The 21,076-nt window shown below is 43.9% G+C and overlaps 2 protein-coding genes across 2 annotated transcripts in view; one reads left to right on the plus strand and one right to left on the minus strand.

Annotated features, from left to right (window-relative positions):
• The window catches only part of ryr3 (ryanodine receptor 3), a 101,379-nt gene extending 81,944 nt beyond the window's left edge, over window positions 1–19,435 (plus strand). The window contains exons 73-103 of the mRNA XM_076271916.1: window positions 48–160; window positions 1,917–2,013; window positions 3,556–3,668; window positions 5,180–5,231; window positions 5,329–5,385; window positions 5,659–5,758; window positions 6,408–6,487; window positions 6,724–6,800; window positions 7,715–7,788; window positions 8,740–8,760; window positions 10,643–10,723; window positions 11,286–11,374; window positions 11,472–11,600; window positions 11,867–11,971; window positions 12,169–12,250; window positions 12,343–13,616; window positions 13,742–13,779; window positions 13,895–14,063; window positions 14,237–14,323; window positions 15,463–15,654; window positions 15,877–16,007; window positions 16,146–16,188; window positions 16,498–16,625; window positions 16,730–16,790; window positions 17,052–17,198; window positions 17,328–17,462; window positions 18,023–18,179; window positions 18,398–18,462; window positions 18,563–18,663; window positions 18,759–18,810; window positions 19,294–19,435. Of these exons, the coding sequence (XP_076128031.1) occupies window positions 48–160; window positions 1,917–2,013; window positions 3,556–3,668; window positions 5,180–5,231; window positions 5,329–5,385; window positions 5,659–5,758; window positions 6,408–6,487; window positions 6,724–6,800; window positions 7,715–7,788; window positions 8,740–8,760; window positions 10,643–10,723; window positions 11,286–11,374; window positions 11,472–11,600; window positions 11,867–11,971; window positions 12,169–12,250; window positions 12,343–13,616; window positions 13,742–13,779; window positions 13,895–14,063; window positions 14,237–14,323; window positions 15,463–15,654; window positions 15,877–16,007; window positions 16,146–16,188; window positions 16,498–16,625; window positions 16,730–16,790; window positions 17,052–17,198; window positions 17,328–17,462; window positions 18,023–18,179; window positions 18,398–18,462; window positions 18,563–18,663; window positions 18,759–18,810; window positions 19,294–19,389 (4,146 nt within the window). The 3' untranslated portion in view covers window positions 19,390–19,435. The remainder of the gene's footprint in view (window positions 1–47; window positions 161–1,916; window positions 2,014–3,555; window positions 3,669–5,179; window positions 5,232–5,328; window positions 5,386–5,658; window positions 5,759–6,407; window positions 6,488–6,723; window positions 6,801–7,714; window positions 7,789–8,739; window positions 8,761–10,642; window positions 10,724–11,285; window positions 11,375–11,471; window positions 11,601–11,866; window positions 11,972–12,168; window positions 12,251–12,342; window positions 13,617–13,741; window positions 13,780–13,894; window positions 14,064–14,236; window positions 14,324–15,462; window positions 15,655–15,876; window positions 16,008–16,145; window positions 16,189–16,497; window positions 16,626–16,729; window positions 16,791–17,051; window positions 17,199–17,327; window positions 17,463–18,022; window positions 18,180–18,397; window positions 18,463–18,562; window positions 18,664–18,758; window positions 18,811–19,293) is intronic.
• Window positions 19,436–20,318: 883 nt separating this feature from the next.
• aven (apoptosis, caspase activation inhibitor) overlaps window positions 20,319–21,076 on the minus strand; it is a 30,550-nt gene continuing 29,792 nt past the window's right edge. Inside the window, exon 6 of the mRNA XM_076271763.1 lies at window positions 20,319–21,018. Within this exon, the coding sequence (XP_076127878.1) occupies window positions 20,882–21,018 (137 nt within the window). The 3' untranslated portion in view covers window positions 20,319–20,881. The remainder of the gene's footprint in view (window positions 21,019–21,076) is intronic.

Raw genomic sequence — 21,076 nt, forward strand, 5'->3', positions numbered from 1 at the left:
AATGCCCATTTCTATGTGTGAATGTCCATATCTATGTGTGTCTGTAGGTGGAGCTGCCTCTAAGGAGTAAGAAGAACCTGACGCAGAAGCTGTTGTCCAAACAACGCAAGCGTGCCGTGGTGGCCTGTTTCCGCATGGCCCCCCTTTACAACTTACCCAGGTACCCAGTGACAACAAGCATTTTTTAAGAACCCACTTTAGCACAAAAAAGTAAATATGGCATTTGGTGCCTTTGGTTCCTTATTCAAAAGCAGTGAAGTCAATTACACTGACATTCTCATCCAGAGCTGTCTCCCCTTCCTCTTTATCATCTGTGTTTTATACTTTTCCCAGTTAAAGGTAGTCAATCCCCCCCTACCCCCTCTCCCCATAGAGGACCCCATAAGTAAGATAATAAGCCCGATCTACACTGGGTCTGCAAGTGAAGCGCTACGTTTGCGTAGCGTAAAAATAGTTTTAGAAGACTGGTCTAATTTTTGTGAACGTATGCACCGCTATCATGTCTGGTGTAGCCAGTTCCATTAATGTAGATATTCATTGATATAGTAGCAGCTAATTGTTGCAGCAGACGCTACACGAACGGAACGCTTGAGTTACGCGCCCGGTGTAGCTAACCTCCCTGTAAGCTTAAAGTGTAAGTTCAGTGTAAATTGACCCATAGCTTTAAGCTTTAAGCTGCCTGTCCATAACTTGGCCTATGTTGTCCCAAATTGCCTCATTATTTTTCCTATGGGCTGCATGTGATTAACTTTAACAACAGGACTATTGGTCAATTTACACTGAACTTACACTTTAATGTCATCAAAAGAAAAGGGAGTCCAAGGCACTCTTCTTCAAAAAGTTATAAAAAGCCTTTATTTAAACATGGCTATTTTTTAAGTTAAAAAACATGATCTGGGCAGCCACCCATGCGTAGCGGCACAGAGCCTTCTTTAGGGTATATTACACTTTAATGTATTGTGTCTGGTCCACATGACATTGGTGCCCGGTGTAGCCTCCCTGTAAGCTTAATGTATTGTGTCTCTTCCACATGACATTGGTGCCAACCTGCACTTCTGTTCCCCCTCCTAAAAATGTCTTCCTCTCTATTGTCTTTGCTACGGGGCCACACTCCCTCCTCCCCTCCCTCCCTCCCTCCCCCAGATACAAAAATAATAATTTCTTCCTGAATGGCTATCGGTACGTGTGGCTGGAAAAGTGTTACCAAAACTCCAGCTTTGACCGTCTGTTCTCCTTGCTTACGGTACGGTACTGTGAGACCTTTAAAGAGTTCATGGCTCCAACCTCAGTCCTCCTCCCTCTCATTCTTGCAAGCTAAAGACTGAATGCCAGCACTCCACTGCAACTCTGATTGGTCTGTGGTCGGGCAGCAAATCTACGTTGTACCAACAACACGTTGTCATTGTTCTTGTATTCCTATCTGAGCGTTCTTTTACATCTTTAGCTCTTAATTTTGTGCACATCAGTGGTGATTATCAGTGGTGACACCCATTATTTAGTAGTATATCTGAAAAGATTGGAAGATTCTACTGATACTAACCAGTGTTTTGCATTGACTAGTTCATACCTGATAGATTGAGTGAATGGTTTTAAAATGGTGTTTTAGCTGTAACGATGACTTATTGTCACTCCACATTTTAACTGTGCTTCTGTGTGTTTTAAACCATCCTTACGACCAGTCAGATGAGGCAGTGGTCTCCATCACCCCCCACCCCCTCACTCCTCCATCCAAACACATGCCACCTCCCCCAAGAGAAAGCAGTCCATTACACTCTCCCCTCCACTCATCCTTACTTCTTTGCACTTCAGCTGTCCATGCATCCTTTCTTTTCCTATGCCATCTGCCCCCCTCCATGCCTAAACCAGCTCTTCCCTCCATCCCTCCCTCCCTCCCCCTCCCACCCTCCCTCTCCCAGGCATCGCTGTATTAACTTCTTCTTCCTGGCCTATCTGAGGTTCTGGATAGAGGCAGAGGAGTACTTTTTTGAGGAGAAGCTAGTGCAGGACCTGGCCGTAAGTACCCGCGCGCTGATGGCTGGTGGGGGGCTGGTTGGCGGCGCCCGCTACGTCGAATGGCCCGTGGGCGCGGCGCCAGTCGAGCGGCCGGCTCTGCCACCTCTTTCGGCCGCTTTCTGCTCGGGTGCCGCTGTCGCCGCCGCATCCCGGGTGGCTCGCCACATCCCCAGGCTCGCCCGCCGGGGCCCGCATGAGTGTGTGGTGCGTGGCGTCCCCTCCTCCCAACTCACTGCTAGCAAAGCTGCGTTCCCCCGTGCTCTGGTAAGAGGAGACTAGAACCCCCCCCCCGAACCCCATTGCTAAACTCACCTTGCCTACTGCTACAACCACCCACCCACCCCCCACCTCCAGAAGCTCCACCTCAGTGTCGTCAGTGGGTGTAGTCGTCTCTCGTAAGTCAAGTAACAGTTTGTGGAGTTGGTGGCATGTTGGTGTCATCTATCTGAGACCATAAATCTCGTGCTCTTGTGTTGTGTGTGTTAGGACATGTCGCTCTAACACTCAGAGCTTTACCCAGTCCAAGACTCAGATGAACTCAGATTTGCATTCTGTATGGCTAGCGCTGTTAACCGCAACTGTGTAGTAAGTAAGAAACACTATTTACATTTTTTTTTTTGATATAATTGAGATGAGTCTGGATTAGTAGAAGGGGGTCACTTGCGCTTCAGCCTGTTTGGTGCTCACGGAACAGGACGCAGAAGTCAAAAGAGGAGACCAAAGGTCTAACTAGAACCAAGGAACAGGACCGGAGCACACAGCGCTTTAAGTGATTTTTATTAGTGCAAACCGACTAACGTTTTGACACCCGCGTGCGTCTTTTTCAGAGTCAAAGAATGTTGCAAAGTTTGACTCTGAAGAAGACGTATGGGCGTCGAAACGTTAGTCGGTTTGCACTAATAAAAATCACTTAAAGCCTTGTGTCCTCCGGTCCTGATCCTTGGTTCTAGTTAGACTTTGGGCCTCCTCTTATGAGTTTTGATTAGCCATTAAGCGTTTTCTAAACACATTAAGAGAAGATGTAGGGAAGAGAACAGGGCCTAGCGGAGACACTAACTGTACGTCCATCTTTATATGCCTGTGTGACCCTGTCAGTGTGCATGCCTGTCCAGCTCTGTGAGACCTCTCCAAGAACACCCACTGCTACCGTCCATCCCCCTCCATCTAGCACCTCAATCCCGGATGACCACGTACCGTACGGCATTACTCTTGCGCTCATCCCAGCATGTGACATGAAGGCCATTACCTTGTGTTGGTTGTGACTGTGCATGTTTTGAGTTGCGTTTCGCCAAGTGTGCCATTCTCTTAGTGGCGATGGATAGAGTCAACTTAAAAAAAAGCCTTTATAGGCAACATTTGGGGGAAAATCAGTTATAGTGTGTGTGTCGTGTAGTGTGTTTGAGAGCGATGGCTTCTTGCTGCGCAGATGCTTACTGTGTGTAGTTCAGTGTGCATCTGTGTGCATTTGGTGTGTGTGGGTTTTGAGAAGAAGAGAGTAAAAGAGAGTTGAGTCTTGCTGACGGGTGGGGGGTCCTTGTGCAGAAAACTCCCATAAAGGTGGTGGATGAGGAAGAGGAGGAGGAAGCAGAGGTCAAGCCTGACCCTCTGCACCAGCTCATCCTCCACTTCAGTCACAACGCTCTCACGGAAAGGAGGTGAGGACACACACACACACACACACACACACACACACTGACACACACATTTACGAAACAGACATAGAACATAAAACAGGTGTATGACAGGTATATGGTCATTTCCTTGCAAATTTTGGCATTTATCAATCTGGACGTGAGGGGTGGGTACACTCTAATCTCATGTCAAGTCTCAAGTATACAACTTTCCAATTCAGCACGAGTTTGCGCAGCAGCATAGGAAATCTGGCGGAGAATTGGACCAAAGACTTTTCCTTTCATATCTATAGCCTACTTTTTTGTGATGTACACTATTATGTCATGACACATTAATGGCCTAGAATACATCATGTGGACAGCATTCCTTTTGTTTATGAGTTTACTTTGAAAGGCTCAACAATAAAGTAAGTGCATGGCATGAACATCCATTTAGCTGTCCAATTCACAAGAGCATATGCTGTCCTCCAACCTGTATTAGTGTTTAGTGCTCCATGGACATAATGCAAAAGAGTTTTTCACAGACAAACAGCATTATGGTGTTGCCTGGTTTTATATTAAATTGCATTTGTAATAAATGCATTTGGTTTTACATGATACCTTTTGTCTGCAAAATCACATCTGTTACATTTAAAGCCCCATATATTCACAACTTCTTCACAACTTGATGCTACTTTTCTGTGTCACGTTTCCCAAAACCATAGTTGCTAACTAAGTAACCAACTTTGTTGGTTGCAATGCAATTTCCCATTGCCAACCAAGTTGCTAACAGATTAGCAATTATGGTTTTGGGTAACGCACCCCTAGTATCAAATCTATACTGCTCAAAAAAGTTAAGGGAACACTTTAATCATCCACTGGATCGGTACTCTGACACTGTTTGGCTCTGAGCACAAGTAAAACTTGGCTAGTGTTTTATTTTGCAAGAACTGTCAGACATTCTGTGAATGTAGTTTGAGAATGGAGAAAAGGGTGGAAGGTTTCAAAAAAATGTGTTTTAACATTTGTGGAAAACTGTAAGTGTTCCCTTAATTTTTTTGAGCAGTATAGTTGGTTTAATTGGACTTGCAACGTCAGCATAGCTATCTCGAGGTCAGAAAATGTTCTCTTCCTGGACGTACAGTATTGTGCTCCTCCATGTCATAAATTCTGAAGGTGAGGTCTCTAAACAGAGAATATGGGCATGATATTTACATCACATTTGTGCATCAAACCTGTTCATTCTTACACTTGGATTAGAGCGATACGGATCACACATGAGCCCTGTCGTGAGGCGATTCCTGCACTCAGTTCTACTCAGTTCTACTCTGGGGTGCGTTCCTTAAAAACTTAGTTGCTAACCTGTTAGCAACTTAGTTGGTTGGCAATGGGAAATTACATAGCAACTATGGTTTTGGGAAACGTGCCCCTGGTTTCTAGGATCGATTGCTTAATGAGGAGGGCCAGTATGTGTACTCATCACATGCCTCATGGGGAGGAAATGTTGAGGGGAAAATGTTTGCTCATGGTATGTTCGTGCATTTTGTCTCTGACAGTCACCTGGATGAAGATCCACTGTATATAGCATATGCAGACATGATGGCGAAGGTACTATTTAGCTTTGGATAATCAAACACATAAATAACTGTCCATCTCAGTTGATCTGCATGAAAAGAATCATCACTAATGTCTCCTATCTCTGCAGAGCTGTGCTGAAGACGAGGAGGAAGAGGAGGATGAGGAAGTAGGCAAGAGCTTTGAGGTATGAGAACATGCACAGCTGTAGTCTGTTCTGAGGCAAGCTGAAAGGCTTCAGTTAATCCCAGCCTTTAGAAATGACAAAAGTTGTTTTCAGATAGATAAATAGATAGATAGATACTTCATTGATCCCCAAGGGGAAATTCAAGAACAGTGAAGGAAAAAATATGACCACATCAAATCTCAGATCTGATGAATATACCCTATTTTGTGTGTGTGTGTGTGTGTGTGTGTGTGTGTGCGTGTGTGCGCATGGGTGTGTGTGTCTGGCTTACAGGAGAAAGAGATGGAGAAGCAGAAGATATTGTACCAGCAGGCCCGGCTCCATGCCCGCGGGGCAGCTGAGATGGTGCTGCAGATGATTAGTGCCAGTAAAGGTGAGAGATCAGTCACATCTCATACTTCACTAAGGACCAGTAAAGGTGAGAGATCAGTCACATCTCATACTTCACTAAGCGCCAGTAAAGGTGAGAGATCAGTCACATCTCATACTTCACTAGGTGAAAGATCAGTCACATCTCATACTTCACTAGGTAAGAGATCAGTCACGTCTCATACTTCACTAAGCGCCAGTAAAGGTGAGAAATCAGTCACACCTCATACTTCACTAAGGACCAGTAAAGGTGAGAGATCAGTCACATCTCATACTTCACTAAGGACCAGCAAAGGTGAGAGATCAGTCACATCTCATACTTCACTAGGTGAGAGATCAGTCACATCTCATACTTTTCAAAATGATATCAGATTAGTAAACAGAATGTACCTTTGGAACATTGGATGACTGCTTGCTAATAATGGGCAATGTAGATATTGCGTTAAAGATCAGCAGTTTCTTTCTACAACAGTAATTTACAACATTAATGATGAAAACAAGGATATTTCTAAATGATTCCAAACTTTTGAACGGTAGTGTATGTATGTGTGTGCGTGTTTATCTCTGTCTGTCTGTCTGTCTGAAAGGTCAAAGTGTTAAGGTAGTTCCTGTACTGTATGTGTGACTTCATGTTAATGATTTCTTTCCTTTAGGCCGCCTAGGGCCAATGGTGACCGGAACGCTCAAACTGGGTATCTCAATTCTGAATGGCGGTAACGTGATCGTCCAGCAGGTAAAGCATGTACCCACACACTCTCTCTCTCTCTCCCTCTCTCTCTCTCTCTCTCTCTCTCTCTCTCTCTCTCTCCTCTCTCAGACACACACACACACACACACACACACACACATTCAGACTGTTATGCATAAATCATGTATGCCCTTTTTCAGGACGACATTTCCAGTAGTTTGCCTGGCATAGAGTGTGTATTATATGTACTACAATGTCCTTAAAATACATTTTCTGTGCAGAAAATGCTGGACTACCTGAAATTGAAAAGAGATGCTGGCTTTTTCAAAAGTTTAACTGGACTCATGCAAGCTTGCAGGTATTGTAGACTCAATGTTCATCACCTTTTGGTTGTGCCTCTGTAAAACTGACATCAACATGAGTAGCATTTCCATGTTATTTATACGATTCAGTTGGAATACATAGTCTTCCTTGTTCTAAATCACTTTGGTGCATTTCTCAAATCATCATTAACATTTTCACACAGTAATACACAGTAAGTGCATTTCTTACAAATTGCATAAACTGCACCACACAGTGGAGGATCTGTAAAAGTGTGTAACTCAGTGGTTCTTAAGCTTTTTGTCTGCCAAACCCCCCCAAAAATGTCTCGCAACTCTATGTACTTGAACAGAACTATACAGGCAGTATACTTCTATGTACTTGAACAGAACTATACAGGCACTATATTTCTATGTACTTCAAAATTAAAAGTTCATGAAATGCACCTCTGAGCTTTAAGACCTGGTTGCTCACTGGTTGATCTAATTTTCATCAGATGCCATTTAACCTAAAAAGTTTGTTCGTTCAAAATGCTTGATGCTGTTTTGGGCCCCCATCGTCGAGTTCAAGGCAGCGCTGCCACCGTCGATTTCAAGGCACCTCTGAGCCTAACACACAATGGTGTTAGTGTTGAGGTTAGGTGTCTTGAAGTCTGCCTTGAAGTCGACGGTGGGGGCTTAAAACACCATCGAGCAACCCTAACCCTATCCCTAGCCTAACCCTAGCGGCAGCGCTGCCTTGAAGTCGATGGTGGGGACCCACAAGATCATATAACATTCAAAACAATGAGAAATTACCTTTATGATTTGCCCAAGATACTAGATGATGTGGAGGTTGAACATATAGTTTTGAGAATTCTGATCTGAGAAATGCACCAAAGTGACTGAGAAAAACTGTACAGTATGTTATATGTCATTTAAAATGTAACACCCCCCCCCCCCCCCCCCATAGTGTCCTGGATCTGAATGCATTCGAGAGACAGAACAAAGCGGAAAGCCTAGGCATGGTGTCTGAAGAAGGATCAAGTGAGTGAACAAAGAGATACTCTGTTGTCTTTTTTTCCCTCTCTTACCCTGACCCCCACCCTGACCCCCACCCTGACCCCCACCCTGACCCCCACCCTGACCCTGACCCCCACCCTGACCCCCACCCTGACCCTGACCCCCACCCTGACCCCCACCCTGACCCCCACCCTGACCCCCACCCTGACCCCCACCCTGACCCTGACCCCCACCCTGACCCCCACCCTGACCCCCACCCTGACCCTGACCCCCACCCTGACCCTGACCCCCACCCTGACCCCCACCCTGACCCCCACCCTGACCCTGACCCCCACCCTGACCCCCACCCTGACCCTGACCCCCACCCTGACCCTGACCCCCACCCTGACCCCCACCCTGACCCTGACCCCCACCCTGACCCTGACCCCCACCCTGACCCTGACCCTGACCCCCACCCTGACCCCCACCCTGACCCCCACCCTGACCCCCACCCTGACCCTGACCCTGACCCTGACCCCCACCCTGACCCCCACCCTGACCCTGACCCCCACCCTGACCCCCACCCTGACCCCCACCCTGACCCCCACCCTGACCCTGACCCCCACCCTGACCCCCACCCTGACCCCCACCCTGACCCCCACCCTGACCCTGACCCCCACCCTGACCCCCACCCTGACCCCCACCCTGACCCCCACCCTGACCCAAAGTAGGCCAGCCAACAGCACTGCTGCTTCTCCGTTCACTCTAATCTCCTAAAACTTCTTCTCTGTGAAGATTGCGTTGGTAGATCACGCTGCTGTTTTAACTGCTGTGCTGAAGCACAGTGTGTAGAATGCCCGACCACCATCTGAATTTGTTACACGTTACCATTGCACTCAACTTCACTGTGTCAGTCTCAGCATCCTCATGCCATTGAGTGCTGCAACATTAAGCCTTTGGGTGAAGACCACAATAAATGACCAAAGACCAAGTCAGATGTAAAAGACCAAGTCAGATGTAAAATTCCCTGACTTTTCCCTGACTTTAACTGACAAAAAACCTGAATTTCCATGATCTACTTAGAATGAATCGTACAATATACCGACCAAAGATTTCAGAGTAGCCGCGTAGCATTCAAGAATCTTTGACTTTTTTTTGAGTGGGAGATGAATAAATGGGCATTGAATAAGCTTAGGCTAAGTTAGGCTAACCACAACCACTCAAGCAAGCAGTAAAGCTAATTACAAGTACAAGTACATTTTATACTGCTACATGATATTCCATGACTTTGCCCCACAAATGATACAATTCCATGACTTTCCATGTCTGGAATAGACTCTATCATTTCCATGATATTCCAGAAATTCCATGACCCGTGGGAACCCTGGTAAGAGTGCTATGGAGAGCCACCCCCCCACCCCCCACCCGCTTTCATATTCCAATGGGCCTTCCTTTCAGAGAACAACCCGCTAGACAGTAATGTGCCGTTATTTCTCATGATTGAATGTGGCCACTGTAAAAGAATCACATTACTCTGATGTAATGCAATTTCATTATGGCATCTTACTCGTACTGCTCAGTCAGCAGCGACTGGTCAATGTAGTGTCAATAACAATTTGTCTTCCAGAATACCTCCCTATTTGCAGACTCTTGGACAAAACCCAAGCTACTGGATTTCAATATAGTGCCAATCCAAACTTAAACAGATTTTAAACATATAATAACATCTCTTCAATTTATGATTTATATCTGAATAGATGCCATATATCAGAATGTTATCTACAATTTTTGGTCTGTAAACTCACTTTTGGAACATTGCTGTCAGTAAATGTATTCTGTAGTTGTGCTGTGATCAGTGGTAGCAGGAAATAAGTCTTGGTCTTTCTGGAGCAGAAATTATAGCACATTCAGCACAGTTCTAGTTGTTATCTGATTCAGATAAAGTTTTAAACTTTTTTTTTTAATAACTAATTACTGAGGTTCTCTGATAGTACATAAAAACTGCAAGGCCTTTTCCAACCATTTACACAAACTATCTTCTAGGCTCAATAATATAAAGCTCTGTTGTTTATTTGTCTTCCTTATTTTGTCCTGTTATCATGTTATCAATTTGTCTCTCATTGTAATGTGCCGTATACTTTTCTTTGTGTAAGGCAAATATAGTCTACTAAACATTTTTACAAGATTAGTTGTTTTTCCTGTCACATGTCTGTACATACGTACTGACCAATGTGTTTGTTTTATTTGTTTTGTATATATACTACAAACAATTCCATTGTCCTCTCCTCTGCTTACGTCTGCTTTTCCTGCTTTTCCTGTTTGTCTTCCTCCTCTCATTCATTCTCATGGATGACAGTCAACTCGAGTCGAAAGGGTAAATACAGTCACAGATCCTGCTCTCTAACGCTCTCTCACACTGTGCCGTCACTTGTACTGGGCATGTTCCCACCTTTACCCCCCCCCCCAAACCACCCACCCTCCACGACCCCCTGCAGTTATAATGACTCACTCCCATAAACCCTACTGGTCCACAGGCAGTTTTGCATGCTGAGATGACATCTCAATAGGCTTCAGACCTTAGATACAGACAGACTGACAAAAACCTGATTCACGCAGTTGTTGTGTTGTGTTATGACATCCTCATCATAACTTACTAACATCGTGTCTCTTTATCGCTTTCCCCAGTGCCATCAGCATTTTCGTATTCTTATTATCATACTGTGTTATCTGTGATTAGCAGTCATATTGTATGATATAGATTATGAAATCGGACAGGCGACAAGTGAAAGAGACATGTTTGCATCTCTGCTCTGAAATCAAGCTTTCTGAGATTGATGATATTCCATTCCGTGCTACCCTGAACCTAACAATGTTTCTTCAACCCTCATGACCCTCCAAGCTTCTAAAGTGCTGCAGAATGACGACTTCACCAAGGATCTGTTTAGGTTCCTGCAACTGCTCTGTGAGGGCCACAATGCCGGTAAGGGTTCCCCCTAGACAGGGATGTAGTGGAGGCTAAACGCAAGTAAACGCAGTTTATCCACCTCTGAAATTTCAAAAATAGAGTTTATCCACCTCTTATTACAGTTTATCTACGTCTAATTAGAGTTTATCCACCTCTCAAAAGAGTCTATTCACCAATTGCAACTTTTAACATTCAAAAATCACACAGTATTATTCACATTCACAATATGTACACTCATCAACACTCTAGGAACCATTTACCACTGGTATTGTTATAAACATTGGATAATAACCTCCGCCATCATCAGACATGTTGTAAATGCCTTTTTCAGATAGCGCATGGCGCAGTCCACCTCACTGAGATCACAGAATTCATAGTTTACCCAACTCTTATTTTACCACTACACCCCTGCCCCTAGAGCAGCTGATAGCTGTGTGAGCTGCTACCTGTTTTTTTTTATACGATAGAAGATATCTGCATAGCTTTGTATAAGATATTGTCATAACTTTTAATATAACATATCTTCATAGCTTTGTGAGATTTTTCTGATATGATGACGATCTGATTTTGACCACAGATTTCCAGAACTTCCTCCGTACCCAAACTGGTAACACCACCACAGTGAACATCATCATCAGCACTGTGGACTACCTGCTCCGTCTGCAGGTAACATGCACCTTCTGTTTTCTTACTCCTTCTGCCATTAACCACCCTGTGGCCGTGGCCGTGACACTGACTCTTAGTCTCCTGTCACTCCTGTCAGGAGTCCATCAGCGATTTCTACTGGTACTACTCTGGAAGAGATGTTATGGATGAAGCTGGTCAGTACAACTTCTCCAAAGCCCTTGCTGTAGCTAAGCAGGTGTTCAACTCACTTACTGAGTACATTCAGGTAATAACTTTTTTTTTGTATTCCTGCCAATCATGTAATGTATTTTTTCTCCAAAACAAATATATATTAAAAAATAATATATAAATAAAAAATATATATATATATTAAGCCATATAGTAAACCATATGACATAAAATTAAATGATATGGAAAGTAATATGAGCCTGGATGATATGGTTGCAATAAATCCTCTTTATTATGCAGAGTTGAATGGTCTGCTTTTATGTTGGCTCTTTCATGCTGACTGGAGTTTCCTGCCTTCCCCAGGGTCCCTGCATCGGCAACCAGCAGAGCTTGGCGCACAGCAGGCTGTGGGACGCCGTGGTGGGATTCCTACATGTGTTTGCCAACATGCAGATGAAGCTTTCACAGGTACCATCTCTTTGATCTTTTCTCCTGCTCTCTGATGTGGTCATGTGAGCATTTAACCTGGCGTGTCTATTTATCATTGAGATGCATCTAGTTTGGTGGTACAAAGCAACCACATTTAAGGGACATAGCCATTTGAAATTCTTAAAAAATCTGTTAGATGGGTTAGCATTTCTGAATGTCTTCAACTTTCTCCTCAGGACTCGAGTCAAATTGAGCTGTTGAAAGAATTGATGGATCTACAAAAAGATATGGTGGTTATGATGCTGTCTCTCCTTGAGGGTAGGAACTTCAATCACAGCATTCTGACTCTGTAATCTGTTCTGATTCTGTAGATGAAAGAAATGACTCCCAAGTGTCTTTTTCATTTGTAGGTAACATAGTGAATGGAACTATTGGAAAACAGATGGTAGACACACTGGTGGAATCTTCTAGCAACGTAGAGATGATCCTCAAGTTCTTTGACATGTTCCTCAAACTAAAAGACCTTACGACCTCCGACAACTTCAAGGAGTACGATCCCGAGAGCAAAGGGATCATATCCAAGAAAGAGTTCCAGAAGGCTATGGAGAACCAAAAGCAATACATGCAATCAGAAATCGACTTCCTCCTCTGTTGTTGTGAGGCCGACGAGAACGACATGTTTAACTACGAGGAGTTCGTTGACCGCTTTCACGAGCCCGCTAAAGACATCGGCTTCAACGTCGTCGTCCTCCTCACAAACCTGTCCGAGCACATGCCTCACGACAGCCGTCTGGCTATGTTCCTCGACCTCGCAGAGAGCGTCGTGAATTACTTCGAGCCGTACCTCGGTCGTATCGAGATCATGGGTAGCGCTAAAAGGATTGAGAGGGTCTACTTTGAGATTAGCGAGTCAAGTCGCACACAGTGGGAAAAGCCGCAGGTCAAGGAGTCCAAGCGACAGTTCATCTTTGACGTGGTCAACGAGGGCGGCGAGAGCGAGAAGATGGAGATGTTTGTCAACTTCTGTGAGGACACCATCTTTGAGATGCAGCTGGCCTCGCAGATCTCCGAGCCGGACAGTGTTGAGCGGCCCGAGGAAGAGGAGGAAGAGGAAGAAGAGCCGGAAGAGGAAGAGGAGGGTGTGGAGTCCCAGTCGGCCTTCTCGGCAGCTTGCACCTCTGTGAAGCGGAAGATCTCCAACTTCCGTCAGATGTTGACCCTACGCAGCATGCGCAAGCAGTTCAAGGCAGTCAGGAAGCTCACCATCCGCGAGATGATCACTGGTTTCTTCGGCTTCTTCTGGATGCTATTCACCGGCTTCTTCAAAGGCATCTACAACGTCATCTTTGGTTTCTTCCACATCATCTGGACATCTATCTTTGGTGGGGGCCTAGTCGAGGGTGCCAAAAACATCAAGGTGACCGACATCCTAGGCAACATGCCTGACCCGACTCAGTTCGGAATCCACGGCGACATTCTGGAGGCGGAGAAGGCGGACATCGGCGAATTGGTGGCCACGGCGGACATGGTGCAGATGGCGAGCGGCGAGCCGATGGAGGTAGACCTGATGATGGAGTTGATGGGAGGGCCGTCCAAGCGAGATGGCAAACACGAAATGGGCCTGGGTGACGTCTGTGAGATCAAGCCTACCGAGTCTGCTGCACCAGAGAAAAAGAAGAGCAAGGTCAGCAATGTCGTTCTCAGTAGCAAACATCTTGAGTAGCTGCGATGCAAGTATTGTTATTTGTGTGGTGCAAATCTAGTCCAGTGAACATTAATCTGATTACAGATCTCATTTGTTTTACGCAGAAAGCTGAAGTGAAGAAATCCGAGCCAGAAAAAGCAGAGTGAGTTTAGACAATGCAGTGTTAAGCATTGTAGCTAAGTAGCACATTAGTGTATATTATTATCATTCTTTTCCATAAAGTGTCCTACAGTTGCGATGTATGCGCTGTTCCACAGTACAGAGAATCAGGAGAAAGAGGAGAAGGCCAAAGAGGAGGCGCCTGCAGAGCCGGCGGCTAAGGACAAGCCTGTCCGCAAGCCCAGACGTGGTGGCGATCAGGAGGAGAGCCCTGCCTTCATGGCCAGCTTCATCGCAGGACTGGAGGTCTACAAGACCAAGATGCTGGTGAGCCTGAGGGTCTTTTACCGGGTTCTTTTCCTGTTCTTCTCCTACATTATGTAATGTTACTGCTTAATAATACATAATACTGGTTATTTAGTAGTTAATTGGTTATTTTGTTGTGCACAATAACAGATCCAATGTCAATATCATCAGTAATAATTCTTTTTTTTTTTCAGAACTATCTGGCTCGCAACTTCTACAACCTCCGTATGCTGGCTCTGTTTGTGGCCTTTGCCATCAACTTCATCCTCCTGTTCTACAAGGTAAGTAACCCACTTCTGGAAATGACATAAATATCCTGACGTTGCTGATAACATCAAAAGCAAAAGACAGCGAAGACTGATAGGAAATGAGAGGATAGGGGTTGAATTGGGAAGTAACCTCGGGTCCGAATGGAACCTGGTCTCTATGGGTACATAGACATGAATATGGTCAAGATGGAACCTATCTATGGGTACATAGACAATATTATTCCACTGCTTGGTTGAATTTCCCATTGTCCTACGTAATTTAGAACGACCATTAACCGTATCTGCACACCTATGAAGTAGATCAATTTTTTTGGCCGTATCACACTTGTATATTAATTCGCCAAACTCGTTGTGAAGTTTAAATGAACTGTCACATTGCATCCAAGCTGTAAAATGCAGACGTTCAGAACATTGCAACATTGTAGCATATGACGGAGGTGGCTTTTAGCTAGATGGATGACAGCAGGCTAAGTAAAATAGCGATGTTTCAAAGCTAAAGTTCATCAGAATCTTGGGATACGCCCGCTTGACAACGGGAGAAATAGAACTAACGACTGGCCTTTGGCCGTAGCCACCATCCATTTAGAACTAGTAACGGCAGTTTGTCCTGTGAGTTGAGAAATTAGTTGATATGTGTCGGAAGAAATTAGTTCTACAAAGAAGACAGTTTTAGCGATTAAAACGTTTAAATTGTAACAGGAAATGAACACAACGCAAGTGGCAACATTGGAATAAGCGGGATAATGGACTCCACGGTGGTCTGTTCACAGAAATGAATGCACTTACGAGGTTTAAACTACAGTCCTCTGCTTCGCGTCAGGGCCGTTTTACAACCTCGACCGTGCATTAACTTCTGTGAACAGACCACCGTGTCGTCCATTATCCCTTACATATGGTCAAGATGGAACCTGGTCTCTATGGGTACATAGACGTGTATATGGTCAAGATGGAACCTGGTATCTATGGGTACATAGACAATAATATGGTCAGGATGGAACCTGGTCTCTATGGGTACATAGACGTGAATATGGTCAAGATGGAACCTGGTATCTATGGGTACATAGACAATAATATGGTCAAGATGCTACCGTGTGCATCTGAAATGGCTTTTTGAAGTTCCACTCTCCCTGTTTATCTTGCCATCTTATCAGGTGACTGCTGACGAGGTGGATGAGGACGAGGACTCCTGGGAAAACGGTGACGATGAAGAAGAGAACGATGAGGGACTGGAGTACTTCGTGCTTCAGGAGAGTACCGGTTACATGGCACCCACTTTGACCTTCCTGGCTATCTCACACACCGTCATCTCCCTGCTGTGTGTCCTGGGATATTACTATCTGAAGGTGAGAAGAGAGTGGTTGTAAACCAACACTACGACACTCGTATTGCACGACAGAATTGGCAGCCTTATTATAGTCGGCTTGCCATAGTTGGGTATACCATTGTAAATTCACGACATGATTCATTTAGTGCTTTTCGACGTTGTTCAAGGCCCTCTGATAAGATTAGGCTACACAGTTTAACTTTGTGACATGATTCATGTTGGTGCTGTTGACTTTGTGCAGGTCCCTCTGGTGGTATTCAAGAGGGAGAAGGAGATCGCGAGGAGTCTGGAGTTCGAAGGCATCTATATCACCGAGCAGCCGTCTGACGATGACATCAAAGGACAGTGGGATCGATTGGTTATCAACACACCGTAAGACAGCAAGCTAAATTTACAAAGGAGTTCATGTCAAGTTCACTTTGCTTTCATGAAACATTTAGGATTACCCAGTGTCTTTTTAAACTACAGCCAGGGGTCCAGTTCTTTATTCTCTGTTTCCATTACTTTCAGATCTTTTCCAAGCAATTACTGGGACAAATTTGTCAAGAGAAAGGTAAGACAGTCAAGACATTTAAATGCCACTAGTTGAATTTTGGGTAGTACTATTGTAGTTTCCCAACTATTAGCCGCGGTTTATACATTGAATTTGCAAAATTTCCTCAGCTATGAGGTTAATACACAGGGCCAGTTAATATGGTATTAATATGGTTTTGTTTCTTTTAACTTGCATAAAACACTGTCCTGCAGCTTATACACAATGCGGCTAATAGACAGGAAATGACTGTAGATTAATGAATATTGTGTAACTGTCAATTTATTTCAACTATTTTTCCTCTTGTGACTTACATAATACATAATATAGGTCATTAATAAATATGGTGATATGTACGGAGCTGAGCGCATTGCTGAACTCCTTGGCTTGGACAAGAGCGCCCTGGACTTTGACCCTACAATAGAGACAGTGGCACCTGAGGCCTCCCTAGTTTCTTGGTAAGCGCACAACACGCTTGCCAGTTATTGAAAATGTGTGTGAATGGTGTGTGTTAAAATGAACAGTGTTCTTAACGCTACACTCTTATACTTTACTCTGGCAGGTTGAGTTCCATTGACACCAAGTATCATACTTGGAAAATGGGCGTGGTTCTGACTGACAACGTGAGTTTTTTAAGGATTTAAATAAATAGCTTCTCGGTCTGAGTCTTTTTGGGGTATATATATTTTTTTTTTTTTTTTTTTTTTTAAGATTACTGTGTTAACAGAGTTACAGTACTTAAGACTACTTTTAAGGTTACTAAATTCTGAAGCTATGTTTAAGATGAATACGTTCCGAGACCACTTTTGAGATGACTAAATTCACTGAGAGCTCAAGTTGACCCGGTCTCTGGTTGACCACAGTCTTCACTTGTATTGTTGTAGTCCTTCCTGTATCTGGTGTGGTACACCACCATGTCCACGCTGGGTCACTACAACAACTTCTTCTTCGCCGCTCACTTGCTGGACATCGCCATGTGCTTCAAGCCCCTGAGGACCATCCTGTCCTCCGTAACACACAATGGCAAACAGGCAAGTATTATGGCCACAAGGGGGCACTGTTAACTCAGCAGTTGAGGCATACACAACATTCCATCCTCTCCTAGGTAACTAGACTGTTGATACTGATGAAAGCCCCATTGATGTTGTGTGTCCACACAGCTGGTGCTGACCGTTGGGCTGTTGGCCGTGGTGGTGTACCTCTACACAGTCGTGGCCTTCAACTTCTTCCGCAAGTTCTACAACAAGAGTGAAGATGAGGATGAGCCTGACATGAAGTGTGATGATATGATGACTGTGAGTATATCAAATCCCCATGATTAAAACGGATATGAAGTGTGATTATATGATGACCGTGAGGATATCAAATCCCCATGATTAAAACGGACATAAAGTGTGATGATATGAAGACTGTGAGTATATCAAATCCCCATGATTAAAACGGACATGAAGTGTGATATGATGACTGTGAGTATATCAAATCTCCATGCTTAAAACGGACATGAAGTGTGATGATATTACTATGAGTGGATTAAATCTGTTGTAAGACTGAAACTTCTTTTGAACCGTTGTGATTCATTCATAGTAATACTGGAGATTCAGGTGTTCTTTGCTTTCTTGCTTTCCTTGTATTCCTATGTGTTCACCACTACATCACACTAGACCTTAAATTAATGTATCAACTGAACTCATCAATTGAAATCATGTTGATACCTTTTGTTATGTTCACCAGTATCTGTACACTAACAAATATGGACATCCAGACCAAAAACCAGCGGAGCATGATGGCGTTTAAGCATGAAAAGTGAAGTGCGGTATTCTAAGACATGGTTTTAAGATTGTGTTTGTGTTCCCAGTGCTACTTGTTCCACATGTATGTGGGTGTGAGGGCTGGCGGTGGCATCGGTGATGAGATTGAAGACCCGGCCGGGGATCCATCCGAACTTTACCGTATCCTCTTCGACATCACCTTCTTCTTCTTCGTCATCGTCATCCTGCTGGCCATTATTCAGGGTATGTGACCAGCCATGGCGGCATGACCCACCATGATGGAAACCAAATGTGGTAGAAATAATAAAGAAGTTACTAAAAAGTGGTAATCCTGCCCCGATTCTGAACACTCGTGATTCTGTTTCATGAATCAATTTAGAGGTTTCAAAACTGCACCCCATATACAAATATGTATTTTTTTTATATTTGTTATTACAATTGTACGTCTCCCTCTCTCATAGGTTTGATTATTGATGCTTTTGGAGAGCTGAGAGGCCAGCAGGACCAAGTGAAGGAGGATATGGAGGTCAGTGGCTCCAAGCAATTTCTCACGCAAGCACCTCGTCATTTGCCTAATGTGACGAACGTCCTCATTATATAACCTGTAACACTGTGTCCTTCTCCAGACAAAATGTTTCATCTGTGGAATCGGTAATGACTACTTCGACACTACACCCCATGGCTTCGAGACTCACACCTTACAAGAGCACAACCTTGCCAACTACCTGTGAGAATCACCTTCCCATACACGTCTTAAGATAATTCTTAAGTGCTATTCTATCAAATCTTGTACTTATATTCTGTGCCTTTCTTGCCATTCAGATTCTTCCTGATGTATCTGATTAACAAGGATGAAACTGAGCACACGGGTCAGGTACGAACCGCCCTTTTGTTGTTACTGTATATATTATCTACTAACTTTTTACAGGGTATAATAATATACATTACATGTGTAGTCACTTGCATATATAATAATTCTCTATTCTGTCTTTTACCCTACGTTATGGTATGGTAGTCTTTCCTTTCCATTTTTCTTCCTACCTTTCTAGTTAACTAACAAAATGTCTCTTGTCTGTCGTAGAGCAACAGTCAGCATTTGAGTGCAGGCAATGGTGTCTGTCTGTATTCAAAAATAAAAAGATACCCGCACACTGTATAGATACCTGACGAAAACCTCTGGTCGAAACATTGTTAATAAACAACTCTGGGAGCTTATAGAACAGTGTTCGGGTATCTTTTTATTTTTCAATTGTCGGCTAAGCCTTATACCTAGCACCTGTTTAAATTTTGTAGATGTGCGCGCACTCCACTTATTGCCTGTCTGTATTCACCCTCTGCACTGTGTCTACTCCCACAGGAGTCGTTTGTGTGGAAGATGTATCAGGAGAGGTGCTGGGACTTCTTCCCTGCTGGAGACTGCTTCCGCAAGCAATATGAGGACCAGCTAGGCTAAAGGGGACCGAGTCGAGTCCCTAGCCATAATCTGACTGAGACTTAAAACTCTGAACGCTAAACAAACAAGAACCTCAAAACTAGATTTTACCTCCAGGCTGTTGAGTCCAAGAAAGTATTAACTTAAAAAAAAAAAAAAAAAAAAGAACCACCATTGCTTTTCACCTTCACTGACTCAATGAAGACTAAAAATTACATGACAGACTTTCCTAAGAGGACGCATTTGCTATGAAGAAGGAAAAAATATTAATAAGAAGAAGACGAAGAAGAAGAAGACGAAGAAGAAAGAGACAAACCATGCCAAAACTCCAAACTACCAAAAGACTTACGTTGTCTTCATGGAACTGATAAAAGTTGCCTTCCCATCTGCTAAGCCCACACCTGTTGCACAATTTGTCTTGAAATGTAAAATTGACGTCTTAGGTGCGGGTTATAGTGTGCTGAGTGAATGTTTGATGAAAAATATGCACAAGAAGTACCACTAAGGGATTTTACAGAGCGCTTCAATGAGAGAAACGATACACTGAAGTAAAGAAAAATATGACCGTTAAAGAAAATGTACAATACCTTTGAAGTGAGGTCTGTGTGCTGCAACAAATACACAGTCCTTCAAGGGGACACGACTTGAGCCCATTTTAATGTATTATCAAGTGTCAAAGTGCCTTAGAAAGAGAAACTATGCAAAAAAACTAAGAAATTAACACTTTGTCCCTCCTCAATGTTTAGTGCTATAGACCTGAAGTAGTGAGTCATCGTTACATCTAGGTTAGTTTTGTGGCTTTAGTTGGAGTTTGTTCTAGAATACAGAAGTTACCATAGCAATAAGTGTTTATCAGTTTGGATTTGTTCGCGGCTACTGCAAGGGGCTTCACAGCCACCTGCACATGATCACGATTACAGCATTCAGATAAATTCACTGCTAAGAAAAAAAAAAGAAGAACAAACTATGAGTTTATTGAATAACAAAAAAAAAAAAGTAAACTGCTATTGTATGGCCATTTGTATGTATGTAGTAGCTTTGGTGATCGCCATTTCTTTTTGGGGAGGGGGGAAAAAGAATAAAGCAACCGATGCAATAATTCCCAGCGGTCAGTCATGTCTCTGAGCACATCAATCCCATCCACAGACATAAAGCCCCAAAGTCACCCAAGGGCACCGCACCTGTTGGTCTGAGCTATGACTCAAAAAGAGAACAAGGACGCGCATCCATACAAGAGTCACTACTCTAGGCACATCTTTGCACCTGCTTAGTGTCTTACATGTTAAGTCTAAGACCTTTGCAGGAAACAACAATGTCAATACCTCTGCTTGTTTTAGCCCTGTCAGTAAACCCTGGTGTTAAACAGAATACTTTGACAGAAGCGAAGCTGATTGGTTAAGCGTGGGTCTTTTGGCGGAATGGTCTGCGCTGTATAGGCGAGTGGGTTCCTTTGCTGCACCTCCGGTTCTGCATCAGATTCTAACCATTGTGTCTGTGCGAAAGTTCTCTGGGGTCAGGAGATCATGCTGTCCAGCCAGTCCTCCAGGTCCTCCTCACTCACTTCCTGTTTCCCAGCCACTAGTTGGGGTGCGGTTTCCTCTTCTTTCGGCCTGTCCACAACCTCCACGGTTTCCTTCTCTTTAGCTGCTTCTGCGGAATAAAAAAAAAAAAAATACAAACAAGCAAAGATTACAGTCTGCACTGAAGA

This window comes from Alosa pseudoharengus, unplaced genomic scaffold, assembly GCF_046254945.1.
Source record: "Alosa pseudoharengus isolate Yale_2024_CS ecotype anadromous, Long Island Sound unplaced genomic scaffold, YU_APseudo_1.1 YU_APseudo_1.1_scf_7, whole genome shotgun sequence".
NCBI classification, from domain to species: domain Eukaryota; kingdom Metazoa; phylum Chordata; class Actinopteri; order Clupeiformes; family Clupeidae; genus Alosa; species Alosa pseudoharengus.